Genomic DNA, 15,229 nt, shown 5'->3' with positions numbered 1-15,229 from the left:
TCGTGCGCGTACTCGTGTGCGCGCACTGGACGAGAGAAAAGCGTTACTATTATTATGAGTAATACAAAACATAGCGCCTCTTGTGCAGGAGCCGGTCGACAGTGAGGATGACAATAAATAAGAGATGACTATGTAACAACTACTAATGTAACAATATGCCTATGGAAATAAATTAGAAACGTAATGTTACACTACCGTTAGCTAATGTTAGGAATTAACGGTAGGTAAGTAAGGTAAGTTTATTTATATAACACATTTCAGACGCAAAGGCAATTAAAGAGCTTTACATAAGCATAAATATAGAAAATAAATGAAACAAATAAAAATAAGACAAAAAAGAGAGAGAGAAAATAATACTAACTACATATATACACTATATATCGATGTATGTATATGTGTATGTAAATGTATCTTAAAGGGAGAAGAATTTAATACTCTTATCAACATGGGAGTGTGCAAAAATGCTTGTTTTATGCAAATGTATATATATATATATTAATATATATATTAATTTTCCAATAATATATATATATATATATATATTATTGGAAAATTAATTAACAACATAGAACAATGACAAATATTGTCCAGAAACCCTCACAGGTACTGCATTTAGCTCAAATCATAACATGGCAAACTGCAGCCCAACAGGCAACAACAGCTGTCAGTGTGTCAGTGTGCTGACTTGACTATGACTTGCCCCAAACTGCATGTGATTATCATAAAGTGGGTGTGTCTGTAAAGGGGAGACTCGTGGGTACCCATAGAACCCATTTTCATTCACATCTCTTGAGGTCAGAGGTCAAGGGATCCCTTTGAAAATGGCCATGCCAAGTTACAAAGTGCTTCACATAAAAACAAAAAAACACATCAATAACAAAATAAAAGTATCAAATAGCAATATAACAACATACAAATTAAAATAGTAAACCTATAAAACAGAATAAAAACTAGAGTCAGGTAAAATCAGGGAAGGCAGTGTGATAAAAGTATGTTTTGAGTTTAGATTTAAAGGAAGCCAGTGACTCAGCCTGGAACAGATAAAAGGCTCCTGCCCGAGGACCTCAAAGTACGAGCAGGGTCATGCAGGGATAAAAGATCAGAGGTATAGTGAGGTGTCAGACCATTTAGTGCATTTAGACTATTTTTACTAATCTAAAATGCACTGGAAGCCAGCGTAAAGAGGCTAAAACTGGGGAGATGTGTACAAACTGTTTACTCTGGTTTAAAATATATATATATATATCACCGTTCGTGACGTCTATTTATATCTGTATGTGAACAGATTTAAAGCTGTTTACGTCACACTATCTGTATTAGATGCCCATAAAATAGGATGTTAACATTAATGTGATGGGTCCGTTTATATTTGTTTCCATTTAATTTTAAGACATTATATTTGATGCTTTGTGTGATATATTCATCTAGAAAATGTTGTCTGGTTTAAAGACAAAACTCCTAAGAACATTTGTCCTTTCTATTTTTATCATGTCTTCATGTGTCATTTGTTTCATTTCCAACAGCCCACAAAGATTGCACTGACAATAAATTCACACTAGATGGCCCTGAAGCCCAACAAGAAAATATTGACACCACAGAAGGTGAATGTGTGTGTCTGAATAGGAAGGATGCAATTAACTGATAGGATGTCATCACAGAGCTGGAACATGAAACTCTTTGCAGTGGTTCCCTTGATAGCCCACACAAACATGTGGACTTGTAGACACATTACTATACTTGTAAGGACCCTGCCCCTCACCCTAACTTAAATATAATGATTTACTTTAACCCTAATACCAAGTCAAACCACCCTTTGAAGAAGTGAGATCAGACAAAGTGTCCCCACAAAGCACAATAGTCTAATTCAATGGTTCCCAACCTGAGGATCCCGACCCCACTAGGGGTCACGAGGCCTTCTTCTTGGAGCAAATCTATAAATATTTTCATAATACGGTCGCTATACGGTGACAGTAATACATGAAACAGGTATCCTGAAAAAAATCATGTGCCTCTGTGTCCTCCGGTGTCCTCCAGTGTCCTCCGGTGCTCCTAACGGCATCTGCAAGATTTCACAGACCGGAGGAAAACAAGCAGCAAGAGCTGATCTGAGGTCTGCTGTCCATCTGCTGTCTATGAGAGCCGGCTGTCAATCACTCGCGAACTTCAACCAAATGGTCAAACTAGGCAGCGCTGATCAAATATGAATCAATATTATGTTACGTTAATGCCTATTTCTCTCCTCAAATGTTTTAAGAATCATCTTGTAGTGCACGGTTTAGCTGTAAAATGAGAAAGTTTGTGACCTGTCAGCCATGTTGAGATCAGGTTGAGAAGGAACGCCAAGTTCCGGTCACATGACCGGAGCACAGCCAATAGGAAAGCTCTCTCTCTGAAATGACCTGTGATTGGTCAAAGTCTCCCGTCATGGGCTAGATTTTCTAAAGCCTGAAAACAGAGCCGTGATGGGGAGCAGAAGTCTAGTTATCTTACTTGAATTACAATATTTTGAAAGGTTATTAGGGAATTTTTTCCCAATGATGCCATAAATATACTGCCTACTGAAGCTTTAAAAGTTCCTAAAAATAAGAGGAAACTCACTATTTGGGTTGATTGTACAGTTTAATAGTTGTTCTGTACTGTTATTGTTTTGCATTGAATATAATATGAAAAATCCATAAAATATGTCAATTAGTCAGGGGTCGTCAGTTTTCTCAATGGTAGAAAAGGAGTCCCTGTAACGAATATATGCACCCATCAGCCATAACATTAGGTCAGCATGGTCACCTTGACCAGTCTGCGGCTACACAGCCTCATAAGCAACAAACTGCAATGCACACTGTGTTCTGACACCTTTATATCAGAACCAGCATTCACTTTTTCAGCAGTTTGAGCTAAAGTAGCTCTTCTATTGGATCAGACAACACGGGCCAGCCTTCGCTCCCCACGTGCATCAATGAGCCTCGGGTCTGACCCTGTCAGCCGGTTCACCGGTTTTCCTTCCTTGGACCACTTTTGGTAGGTCCTGACCACTGCAGACCGGGAACATCCCACAAGAGATGCAGTTCTGGAGATGCTCTGACCCAGTCGTCTAGCCAGCACTATTTGGCCCTTGTCAAAGTCGCTCACATCCTTATGCTGGCCCATTTTTTCTGCTTCCAACACAAAGTTCAAAGTTCAAAATGTTCACTTGCTGTCTTATATATCCCCCCCACTGCCAGGTGCCATTGTAACAAGATAATCAATGTTATTCACTTCACCTGTCAGTGGTCCTAATGTTATGGCTGATCGGTGTGTATATAAACTGGAAAAAAAAAGTTCGGAAACTTGTGTTTGATGGATTATTTCTCTGTTGTTACAATGCTAATTGGCATTGTATTTTACATCGTTGGAAAGCCTGTTTATTTACCTTCGCAATGATGTCCAACTTGTAAGGATCATGCATTTGTGGGATGAGCAGCACAGCTGATTATGTGGGTAACGCCCAAGAAAAATTTGCCAAAATGCTCCGTCAATGGTAAACAGTGTATTCTCCTGTTGGTGTTGACTCTTGTTTTGAGTTGTTTGGTGGATTGGATGATTGAACTCTCTATCAGTAACAAGGAACAAACAAGACATATTGGCAATTTAACACTTTATTCATTTAATACAATATGTCAGGAGCCTCAGTAGCGGGTGGAAGATCCTTGCGCAGCCACAGCAGCCTGTCACCTCCTCCTCATGCTGGTCACCAACCTGGTCACACGTTGCTGTGGGATGGCGTTCCATTCCTCAACCAGGATTCATTGCAGGCCAGCCAGCGTGGTTGTGTTGGTCACTCTAACACGTACAGCACGCCCAAGCTGATCCCACAAGTGTTGAATTGGGTTGAGGTCTGGACTCTTGGCAGGCCGTTCCATTCTCTCTACTCCCACATTGTGGAGGCAGTCTGTGATAACCCTGGCTCTGTGGGGGCGAGCATTTTCATCTTGGAGGATGAAGTTAGGTCCCAGATTGTGGAGATATAGGATCGCCACTGGCTGCAGAATCTCATCCCGATATCTCACTGCATTGAGTTCGCCTTCAATGATGACAAGCCTTGTTTTGCCAGTGAGGGAGATGCCGCCCCACACCATGACACTGCCCCCACCAAAAGCTGTTACTCGATCGGTGCTACAATCAGCATAGCGTTCTCCGCGTTGTCTCCATACTTTAACCCTGCCATCCAACTTTGGCAGACAGAACCTGGACTCATCACTGAACATGACATTCCCCCACATGTTCAGGTTCCATTGTCTGTGTTGTCGACACCAGCGCAAACGGGCCTGACGGTGAAGGGCAATCATCGCAGGCTTCCTGCAGGCTTCCTGGTAGCCTTATGAGAATACACTGTTTACCATTGGCAGAGCATTTTGGCAAATTTTTCTTGGGCGCTACCTACATAATCAGCTGTGCTGCTCATCCCACAAATGCATGATCCTTACAAGTTGGACATCATTGTGAAGGTAAATAAACAGGCTTTCCAACGATGTAAAATACAATGCCAATTAGCAATGATACAACAGAGAAATAATCCACCAAACACAAGTTTCCGAACTTTGTTTTTCCAGTATATATATTATTACTACATTTTCACTGTAAAAACTTAGTAATTTTAAGCCCAATCATGTTGTTTTTTCCTAAACCTAACTAAGTGGTTTTCTTTCCTAAACCTAAGGAAATGTCTTTGTTAAATTGAGCATTAAGCCCCTGTTTACTTTTACCAAAAAGTGACGCCAAGGGGTCTGACAAAGCATCGGTATGTGATGAGTTGGGATGAGAACATGTTGGAGATTGGGAGCATTTCTATTGCCACCGCACGGCTCTCAACATGGCGACGGCTGAGCCGGCTGTAACCGCCATATGAGAGCAGTGCAGAGCGGTGGCTAGCTCACTGGCTAGATCTGAATTTTACGATACAAATATTTCAAGGCTGTTTTCTCAAAATAAGGTTTTTCTCACTCTAAGCCAGAAATCTCCACGTCAGTAGCACTTACATACACCAAACTTTCCAGTTTCATTCCTATCTATATTCTGAAGGTTTCTACTGAGGCGTTTGCTCATATATCATTCATAGCCTGATACATAGAACATTTTATTTCTAAAAAATAAAAGACTGTGGCTGTTTATGGTTGTTCACAGTATTTTCTGATTCACAAAAAGATATAAAAAATCCTTTCTGTAAAATCCTTTGACTCTAATATGTCAACAAAATGAAACAAGGATATTAAACCTGACTTTTGTTCAGATTTCTGTTCTCGAAATGCATGCAAATTATCATATATTTAATAAGATAATGCCTCATTTGCATATTTTAGCATGAACATTCAGAAAACTTGTAATACAAAAAAATAATTGGGGGAAAACTGAAGAAGTTTCAGGGTGATATCTATTAGGTACATTTACCCTATTCATCTTTAATGCCTCCCCTTAAAGCCAGGCTCATGTCGTACAGCACAGCTTCTGTCGCTTTCAGTGTTTTTGTCTAAGACCTTATGCAATGTTCATTCTGATCTCCAGATAGAAGCCAAAAGCTGAATGTGTGTTTGCCCCCTGCAGGGTTTTCAGCACTGCTGAGACGTAGGCCTACAGAAGTGCATCCCGACCTTTTTCCTTAAGGGGACCCATTCTCTACCCTTGAGTTAACGGATGACCACGGATTAAGTGACATATTATATGGATATTTCATATTATATTCAATGCATGACAATAACAGTACAGAACAACTGATAAACCCAAATAGTGAACACAATAACTGCAGGAAGTTTGTGTTAAAAAAAGCTATTTGGATGAATTTTGAGCAGATTATTTCCTGTGAATGTTGCATCAGAGATGAGTTTTCCTGTTATTTTTAGGAACTTTTAATACGATTCACGTCTGTTTTATGTATTTGTTCAGTCTTTAAGAAATCATACATACTTAATAGGCTTCTTGTTTTTGACAAATTCAGTGTTTTCTTCTCCCTGATGCTTGGACATTGTTCTATCAGCTCTTTGGTTGTTTTAACTGCGTACTTTTGTAATGCAGGACGAAGCTCTTTTTGCAGAGAGGGAAGACTCTGTGAATATAACTAGTGTTCAGCTCTTCACTGTGCCCTCAGAGGTAAAGCGGGTCGTCCACTAATCGGAAGATTGGCGGTTCGATCCCTGGCTCCTCCAGTCCACATGTTGCATCGGTGTGAATGAGTATTTACTGTAGATTAGATCCAGATGGACAGGTTGGCACCTTGCATGGCAGCCTCTGCCATCAGTGTTTGAATGTGTGTGTGAATGGGTGAATGCTGACATGTAGTGTGAAGAGCTTTAAATGGTCAGAAGACTAGAAAGGTGCTATATAAATGCAAGTCCAAGTCCATTTTAAATAATAATCCAAACTTTAAAAATAAGAATTTAATTTAGTTTTTTTTCCACAAATATTAAAGATAGGGTCGACGATATTGGAAAGCTAGTATAATTTGAAAAATAGCATCGCCTCAGGAGCTCCGTCTAAACCCACCCCCTCCCCCACCGAACCGCACCGCCGCATCGTAACTACTTCACAGACACAGAGCGGAGAGAGGATCTCAACTCAACAACGCTACCTCATGACAAGTAACCGCGGCAGTGCTACTGCAGGGCTGAGCTTTCTCTTCCATTCTCCAGTAAACGTGCGGCGGCAACGCGCTTTGAGTTCAGGCTGGAGCACGCTACGGGTAGAGTACGAGCAGGGAGGCATCTGATTGGCTCTTTTCAAGCGGACCGCAAAGCAGTGATTGGTAGACGTTTTTCAGGATTACAGCAGCTACAGATGACGGCTCTTTTCCGGTCCTTTTTCAGAGCTCATCAGTAATGGATCACTGTTGGGGTGTAAAGACCATTTCAACCAATATAACAAATAGTGTGTACTGGATAACATCGTCAACCCTGCCTTTAATGAACTGCTGAGATATAGACCAACTGTATATTTTTTTAAAAAGTTGTCTTACACCCCTTAAAATCAAGAAGGCCTCGCGACCCCCTGTGAAGCTTTGGTGACCCCTAATGGGGGTCGGGACCCCCAGGTTGGGAACCAGTGGCCTACAGCATAGAACTAGATTTGTGAGGTCTTTTCAGATTTGTGGCCCACATTCTTTATCTGTATATGTGTGTCTGTGTAGTTTATAGAAGATCTTCTGCTATGATCCTGATTCTCTGTTTGTCTTGAGTAAAGCCTGCCGTGTGTCAGTTTATTAATCACAAACTAAATGAATGATTAGTCTTCTTTTCTATGTACATTTTTCTATGTAACATAACTTTGTAAATAGTTGGGTTATAGCTTGCAGCAATTTGATGACCTGATTTGTTACAGTACTTGAAAAAGAGTATTTTGTGTATAATCTCTTTACATCAGATGTTTGGTGCGGTTTGATATCACTGGTTTCTGTCCAGGGTTCATTTTACTATAGTCTTAAGTTATTGCTATTCATTCAAATTAATTATTTATGTCAAAAGGTTCCTTTAAAAAAACATAAAGACACACTTGATTTGGCAATGTTTACAATTTTATTTGGTATTTGTACAAAAAGTGTGATATAAACATATATACAGCACATAATACAACATACTTATTAAAGAAATTCATATAAATTATTAACGAAATAGCTACATTTTTTTTCAATAAACAATTCTATTCAAGGTAAAAGTAACACAATATTCTTGGCATAAAATTTCCATACAAAATTGTACAAAATACCGTACAATTGAACAAAGCTGTGCAAAACAGCAAATTGTGTCTCAGAAGCAGATCCTGTACAGTGCGCATGCGCCGATGAAGCAACAAACTTAAGTGAAGGTTGTTTTTTTTGTTGTTGTTTTTTAACAATGACATTTATGGGGTTCTCTTTCAGGCTTCTTACAAATGTGGTCACAGTCTCATATGAAAACAAAACACGGGTTATATTCTCTCTATATATTTAAAAAAATAAATAAATTAAGATACTGTTATTTCTTCTTCGTCTGACTCTGAGAAGTCCGAGTGCTTACTGGAGAGAGATGGAGAGGAGATGCTGGACCCGGCCCTCATCTTCTCTCTCCTGAACTCCTCTTCCTCCTCCTCCTCCTCAGCTGAGGACTTCTTGCCCACGTCGCTGAGGTCCGGGTGCGGGTTGGCTTTGGTGGGCAGCGTCTGCTCGCGACAGCCGCCGGACGACAGCAGCTCGCGCTCCTTGGAGTTCCTCCACTTCATCCTTCTGTTCTGGAACCAGATCTTCACCTGCAGACACGGAGAGAGAGAGTTAACAGAAAGTGGAAACAGTGATGAGAGTTAACAGGGAGTGGACAAAAGCTCTGCGTCCAAATTACGCACGACATATTGACCCTTTTTAAACACTTGTGAAGTTTGTTTTTACCTGTGAGTCTTTTAGGCCCAGCTTAGAGGCCAGCTTCTTTCTGTCGGGCTTGCTGATGTATTTCTGTTTCTGGAACATTTTCTCCAAGGCCTTGCGTTGCACATCGGAGAACACCGCCCTCCTCAGCATCCCTCTGCGGGGCTTCCCTCTGGCGGCCAGGGGCCACGAAAAGGTCCCGGGAATAGGGACCACGGATGAAGATGCTATAATACAAACACAGAAGAGACATTGGAACCTGTTAGCTTTATGTTTTCTTTGCCAAAATATCTGTTTTTGCTGAGAAGAAATGATCCTTAAAACAAGCCACAAAGAACCAAACTAGGAATATGTTAAATATATTTTTATAAAACCACACCTATATGAATATAATGATTTGTCTTTAAGCCCATACTTTTTCTAACCGGTTATTATTGGAAGTTTTTCTCCCTTTGGAGCTGTGCAATACGTCTCCGTTTTGAGTGAAATGGCACGAGGTGACTAATTAGCACATTGGCCGGTCCCCAGCCGCATTGGTATGGTAAAGAGGTAGCATTTCCTTTAGGGAGGCCTGTGAGGGCGGATAGAGGAGTTAATAAACCGTGAACGGTAATTGTGTAGTAATGAACTAACGCAGAAAAGACTCTGGACAGGCGGCGAAGGCCATATATTATCGCAACAAAAGGAGATTTACACTTTCAAACTAAACACAAACTGCATACCAGAATACTGATGCCTGGAGGAGAGAGGGGGGGGGGGGGGGGATGGGGGAGTGAAGAGTGGAGGGAATGGCGCTTTTTTTTTTTTTTTTTTTCCTTCTTCTTCTTCTTCTTCTTCTTCTTCTTCTTCTTTCGTGCCTTCAAATCATTTTCATTAAATGAACACGAAAAGCTATTGAGGACGCTGGAGTTGTTTTGTTGAGGCATTCAACTTAGCCCATGAAAAGATCTCCATTATGATTTGTCTGAATGAAAGCACCGGACTAGCAACTTTATAGACTTTTCTAAGAGATTATTCTTTATTATCTCGACTCGTTGATTGGCCCGCTTGGGAGAATAAACGTTTAGGGGGCACACAGAGAGAGAGAGAGAGAGAGAGAGAGAGAGAGAGAGAGAGAGAGAGGACTGTTTGGTCAGTGGTAACCTATCCTATGAGCCGTGCAGCACGCAGGGACTAACTCTCTCCAGCTTGGATGCAGTTTAAAATAAACCTCTCTTTATTGGACTCCCTTGGAGCCGAGACACCGATCCTGTCTGCAGACTGCTAACTGGACTAACTGGCCGTCTCCTCCTGACAGTAGAGCTGAATCAGGAACAACGACGCGCTATGTGGTCTTGTGAGAATATTGAAAACTCTCAATAGCGCCTAATAGGGAAATTAGTGCATGACTGGTTCACGCCTTTGCACCCCCCACCCCAACCCCCCTGGTAAAAGTCACTCTCTCCGGGGTGTGTGGGTGGTTCGCCCGGTGGGAGCTGACCAAATTGGTCACGGTGCTGAAAGCTTTGTTGGCCCGCCACGGCGGCCCGGTGGCCCCCCGGGCTCTGTGGGAAAACCCTGGGCCAGGGAAATACCAAAACGCCCCCAATGGGAAGCAAGGAGGACTAGAACTCAACACCACGCCTCAAATTTAGAGCGTGACGATTTGTGATAATTGGTTAATTAGGGGGCTGGTGGGTGTGTCCGGGCAGGGGCCACAGCTCAGGGGCCACAGCTCAGGGGCCACAGCTCCCCATTAATAAGACAGTGATTTCTTCTTCTCTTGTAAAAAATATATATATATATGACAGGGTGCGAGAGTGTTTTACATTTAAAAGCAATTAGTTCAGACAGAATTGTAAAGGTGCGGCTGTGACTCAGAGGGTAGAGCAGGTTGTCCACCAATCGGAAGGTCGGTGGTTCGATCCCCGGCTGCTCCGGGTCACATGTCGATGTGTCCTTGAGCGAGACACTTAAACCCAAATTTGCTCCCGAAGGCATCGGTGTGTGAATGAGTATTTAGATTAGATCCTGATGGGCAAAGTTGGCACCTTAGCAGCCTCTGTCATCAGTGTATGAATGTGTGTGTGAACGGGTGAATGCTGACATGTAGTGTAAAGAGCTTTGAGTGCTCGGAATACTAGAAAAGCGCTATATAAATGCAAGTCCATTTACCATTTAAAGGCTGGAGAGAGGTGGATCTATACAGGAGACGTGCGTAAAAGTTGCGCCTACCTGGTAAATAAGGTGTCCTGAATATGGGGTGAAAGGTCCCGTCAAAGCAGGGCATGGGGAAGGTCTTGGAGGTCAGGTTGTGGAAAGCATGGTGGTGAGAGGACACTGTGGAGGAACATCACATGTTAAAAAGGAGAGCGTGATGGGAGGACACTGTGGAGGAACATTACATGTTAAACAGAATCATTCCTGAATGACGCAGATGAATCTGAAACAAGCAGAGTCCCCGTCTTTTACTCACCGGTCTTTGGTGAAGGTGCGAGGATGGCGCTCACTCCAAACTTGAGAAAAGTTGGGTCCTTGCTGCTCGACACTGACATTTTCGGCGAGCACGAATCGCGCGTCACCGCGGTGGTGGTCGTCGTGGGCGCGCAGCCGCCGAAGGACAAGGTGGTGGTGGCCGTGGGCATAGAGGCGCACACCGACGGGACGGTCCGGTTAACGAAGGCGGCGGGCCGGCTGATCCGCAGCAGGTCCTCCACCAGGAAGCTGGAGTGAGTGTGGAAGGCGGACGGCAGGCTGTGGTGGAGCGGCAGACCGGCGGCGGGCCGGTACAGACCCGGGTAGAAGGCGGGAGGCGCGAGCATACTTGGGATCATCATGGTCCCGGTTTTTAGAAAAAAAAAGAAATCAGTGGTGTCAAATGTGAGATACTCCTCGTGTCAGCTGGGAGAGAATCAGTCTGAATGTCTGCTACCTCCTCTGGTTGTGTCACTCTGGGGAGAGCAGTTTTATAGCAGCCTGACCCCCCCAACCCCCCCTCCTCGAGCCTCCACAATGGGGCTCAACAGAGTCCTCCACATGGGTCCACATGGGTCCACATGGTCGCTTTCATGCCGCATCCCCCGGCCCGCTGATTGGCCGGAGGACGCGATTTATGATTGCATTAGACTTCATAAGCAAGCAACACACAATGTCCCCATCACAAAAGAGGCTCAGTCATCAATTTTGCATGTTGACCACTTTCCTTTCAATTTGTTTTGTTTGGCAGAGAGCGAGCGGCCTAATTAAAGAGCAATCTTTACAGATCCAGTCATTATAGGGGGGACTTTTAATGAGCACTTAAGAAAAAAAGATACTTTATTCTTCCCATTCAGTGTGTCTCTCTCTGTTATGCAGAATATACAAAATACAGCCAACTCGTTAAAAATGTAAAAATATTCTTTTATTCTATTTGCAGTGCGTCAAAATTAAACACATAAAAGGCTGATAAAAAAGTACTATTAATAGAATATATTTGTTGTTAAATCTACATTTTTCCACAATGCGCAGCATATCAAATGTAAATCAGTTTTAGGGTTTCATAGGATTCTCAACACTCAATCTGGCCCTTCGTCATGGAATAATGTCTTAAACGGATTTCTGCTATCAAAACGCTTTAACAGATGTGTTAAATATCACTTTTTTTTGTTGCACAGGCTCCATTGAGCGCCCAGCAGAGCCGCAGCTCAGTGCGCACATACAGGAGAAGTGTGCGGCCTGCTGATCCTGTTAACCATGAACTAACTGTCACCCTCAGCTTCAGCTTCAGCTGCGGAGGAGAGGAGGAGAGGAGGAGAGGAGGCCCCCTCGGCCTTTCTCTCTCCGCTTCAAGAAAAAGCCCAGAGGAATAAAAAAAGCTTTATTTCTAAAGACGGTTTTGTTCTGCTATTTTAACCGGCTGAATAAAAGTGCATCTGTGATTTGATTTAAAACGCATTCATATGAGCGGACACTGAGAGCCCATATAAAACTCCTATTAAAGCGACTTGGAGCCTGAGAGTCGTGTTCTGTCAGCTTTGCCCCTGAAAACCCGTTAAAGAAAAGCAATTAAGCGAAAAATGCATCGCAGAACCAAAGAGGAGGAAAAAAAGAGCCTAATTGTTGAAACCCAATTACAATAAGAAATACGGTAAAACTATTTGGAAAAGTTTGATTTAGAATTAAAATCAAAGTTAGGTAAAAGAAACGAAAAAAAAGGTTTATACATGATTTGATTTTATTAATCTGTATTTTAGTTTGTCATTTATAACTTTTATTGTCAGCTTTTGAGTTAGTATTTTTAGTGTTTTATTCATTATTTTCTTTTTTTCTTTTACATTAAATATGTTTTGTTTTATTTTTCTACACTCTTTTTCCACTTAAAGAAAAAACACCGGAATATCCCGGTATAGATGGCGAGTCCGTAAGCAGTTACTGTTGTTTGCTCTTGATTATTAACAACCAAATAATATAAATTAATATAAATTATTTTTGATAATATTTTTTGTTTTAAATGTGTTTTTAAAATCAGTTAATAAAAAGAAACTAAAGAAGAAAGGCTCCGTGTTTCATTTAAAGTGTGCGTAAAAACAAACTTTTATTCACTTTAAAGGTCAATTTACGCACACGGTGTGTGTCCACATTATAGTCCCTCACTGACATTTCTGTTTCGAGTAAACCAGCCAGTCAGTTTGCATCATTTGGGCTCAACTCAAATCACGATAAGTGGCTCGACATCAATCTAATATAAACTGGCCACAATCCCATAATTAAAAGGGAACGCCTCCGTGAAATGATCCTTTAGAGAGTCGACGCTCATCAGAGGTGCGTCTGCTTTATGAGCGCAAGCAGGACGCAGGACGCAGGACGCACAAACAGGCGTTAACACATCAGCTCTCCATCAGCTCTCCACCACCACCACCATCACCACAGCTACACCTCCGCTAAGTAACGAGACCTTCAAAGCTTCTTTTTTTTTTTTTTATGAGCCTCGTATTCCTTCAGCCTCCTTCTTGGCTGCCTGAAATCCTCCTTTTGTGATCGCTAAGCAGATGGTTAGCAGGAAGCATAGGCTGCTCTGGCTGACCGAGACTAATTTCTACGAGCTTTGCAAGCTTGCCACGTCGGCCGCTCCTTTACCAGGCCGAGTAAAAACAGCTGGCCGCGGCTGAATTAAGGCCATTAAAAGCACATCTCTGAAATATTAACACCCACCTCCCCCTTGTTAAAGAGCCATCACTTTACCATAAGCATCCTAGGAAGCACTGTTTTACAAGTTTACATGGCATTATAGGCTAATTTGGCGTATTTTTCATCACCAGGTCCAATACGTTTATTACAAATTATTATATTATTGGTACGTATTTGTGAGTTTACAGTGTGTCTAACGATTAATTATTACAATTTTATCAGATCATATGTATTAATAATTGTATTCTTACAATATTAAATGTGGTATTTTATATATTTAATAGTCACATTTACACCACTTCATTATGTTTATGTGCATTTATGGTATAAACTAAGATCCCCACAGGGATTACCTACTGATCATTTAATTTATGGTATCCTTGGACAGGAAGGATTACTCATTTAAACCACTTATTATATAATATAGGGATTACCAGTACACCATACTTAAATTTAGAATATTCCAAAATTAATTTCCAGCTTTATTTTGTACAATAAAGAAGTACAATATATGCACTATATCCAAATATTATCGGATTGTTGTGCTCTGCAGGTCCCTGCAGCCAGTTTACCAAATAGATGAAGTTAAGCATTGTCTTGGCTCTCTCTCTGCTTCGTTAAGTGAAAGAGGCTGAGTAAATATGTTACCCATGCATGAGAGGCTCTCTATGGGCCGCCCCATTGTGCCGCCGGTCCGACAGGTGGTTAACTGTTTATTATTCCCTCATTATTTATCGGTGACGTGGACGCACCGAGGAAAAAAGAAGGAACTCCCCAAATCTTTTCACTTAACCGGGTGATGAACAGATTGTGCTGACTGGTTGCAGCCTCGTATATGTGACAGCAGTCACCAGTCCATCCATCTCTCCGCCCTGCAGCCATTCAGCCCGCATCCAACTCTCCAGCAGGGTTCGGTCAATTAAAAATCATTTATTTCAATTAGCACATCCATTCTGACAGATGTAGACGTTTTCTGTTGCATTACATGCCAAATAGCCTACTTTCAATACATTTTCGGATATCATAGAAAATAGACATTGTTTATCTATAAGTGACAAAGACAGAAGTCTCCAAAGACATTACAAGGATATTGTAATATTGTCAATATTGTTATTAAAGGGGCTTAAAAAAGTTAATAAAATAAATGAGAAATAAAGTTGAATTTCTGACATCAAATGTTGAATATTATAGGCCCTTAATGGGATTTTTTTCAATGTAAATTTATTCAAGTACTGTTTTGCTTTACTTATTTAAATTGAATGATATTTTATATTTAATTATACTTTTTAAACATTTGAAAGCTATAGGGGAGAACGGGGTCGGTTGGGACACTATTGTATATAACACCAAATAAGCTTCCATTACTCACAGACTACTTGAACAGTAATGAAAATAATTTGATCCCTGAACAGATACAGGTGTCTGGTAACAATTTATCAAGTTTATTTTAGAAACCCAACCCAAAAACGCGAAAGGCACAATTTTGTTAAATGTGCAAGGAGTCTATTTTCCCCAAATTCTGCCTCCCGGGGTCGTTTGGGACACCCTTAGATTGAAAAAGAAGTTGCAGTCTAAATTGGAACACCTGATATTTCAACCCAGTCGCACAGCAGTTTGTAAAATAGTCATGAAATTGAATGTATTGATTCGTGTACATAGACACAAATTAAAAATTTTTTCGTGACGGTCAGCTCAAAATCAATTTGCATGTAATTGTGAACTGGGAAG

General features: G+C 41.4%; 1 protein-coding gene across 1 annotated transcript; it reads right to left on the bottom strand.

The window, feature by feature from the left end:
• Nucleotides 1-7,525: 7,525 nt before the first annotated feature.
• Nucleotides 7,526-11,426, bottom strand: dbx1a (developing brain homeobox 1a). The gene is made up of 4 exons (XM_037751652.1): nt 10,812-11,426; nt 10,571-10,675; nt 8,381-8,583; nt 7,526-8,244 (listed from the first exon to the last, which is right to left on the bottom strand). Exons 1-4 carry the CDS (start codon nt 11,170-11,172, stop codon nt 7,963-7,965), a joined length of 951 nt encoding a protein of 316 aa, XP_037607580.1. The 5' UTR covers nt 11,173-11,426; the 3' UTR covers nt 7,526-7,962.
• Between the last annotated feature and the right edge of the window lie 3,803 nt (nt 11,427-15,229).

The sequence above is a fragment of the Sebastes umbrosus genome, chromosome 2, assembly GCF_015220745.1.
Source record: "Sebastes umbrosus isolate fSebUmb1 chromosome 2, fSebUmb1.pri, whole genome shotgun sequence".
NCBI lineage: Eukaryota > Metazoa > Chordata > Actinopteri > Perciformes > Sebastidae > Sebastes > Sebastes umbrosus.
This window is presented reverse-complemented; position numbering and strand designations above follow the sequence as displayed.

Bases quoted from the DNA above. Each gene is read 5' to 3' on its own strand.
- dbx1a (XM_037751652.1), bottom strand. From the start codon at position 11,172: ATGATGATCCCAAGTATGCTCGCGCCTCCCGCCTTCTACCCGGGTCTG. The intron at 8,584-10,570 runs GTAGGCGCAACT...TTTGTATTATAG, and splicing joins CAGGACACCTTATTTACCAG to CATCTTCATCCGTGGTCCCT. The intron at 8,245-8,380 runs GTAAAAACAAAC...CCGTGTCTGCAG, and splicing joins TGGGCCTAAAAGACTCACAG to GTGAAGATCTGGTTCCAGAA.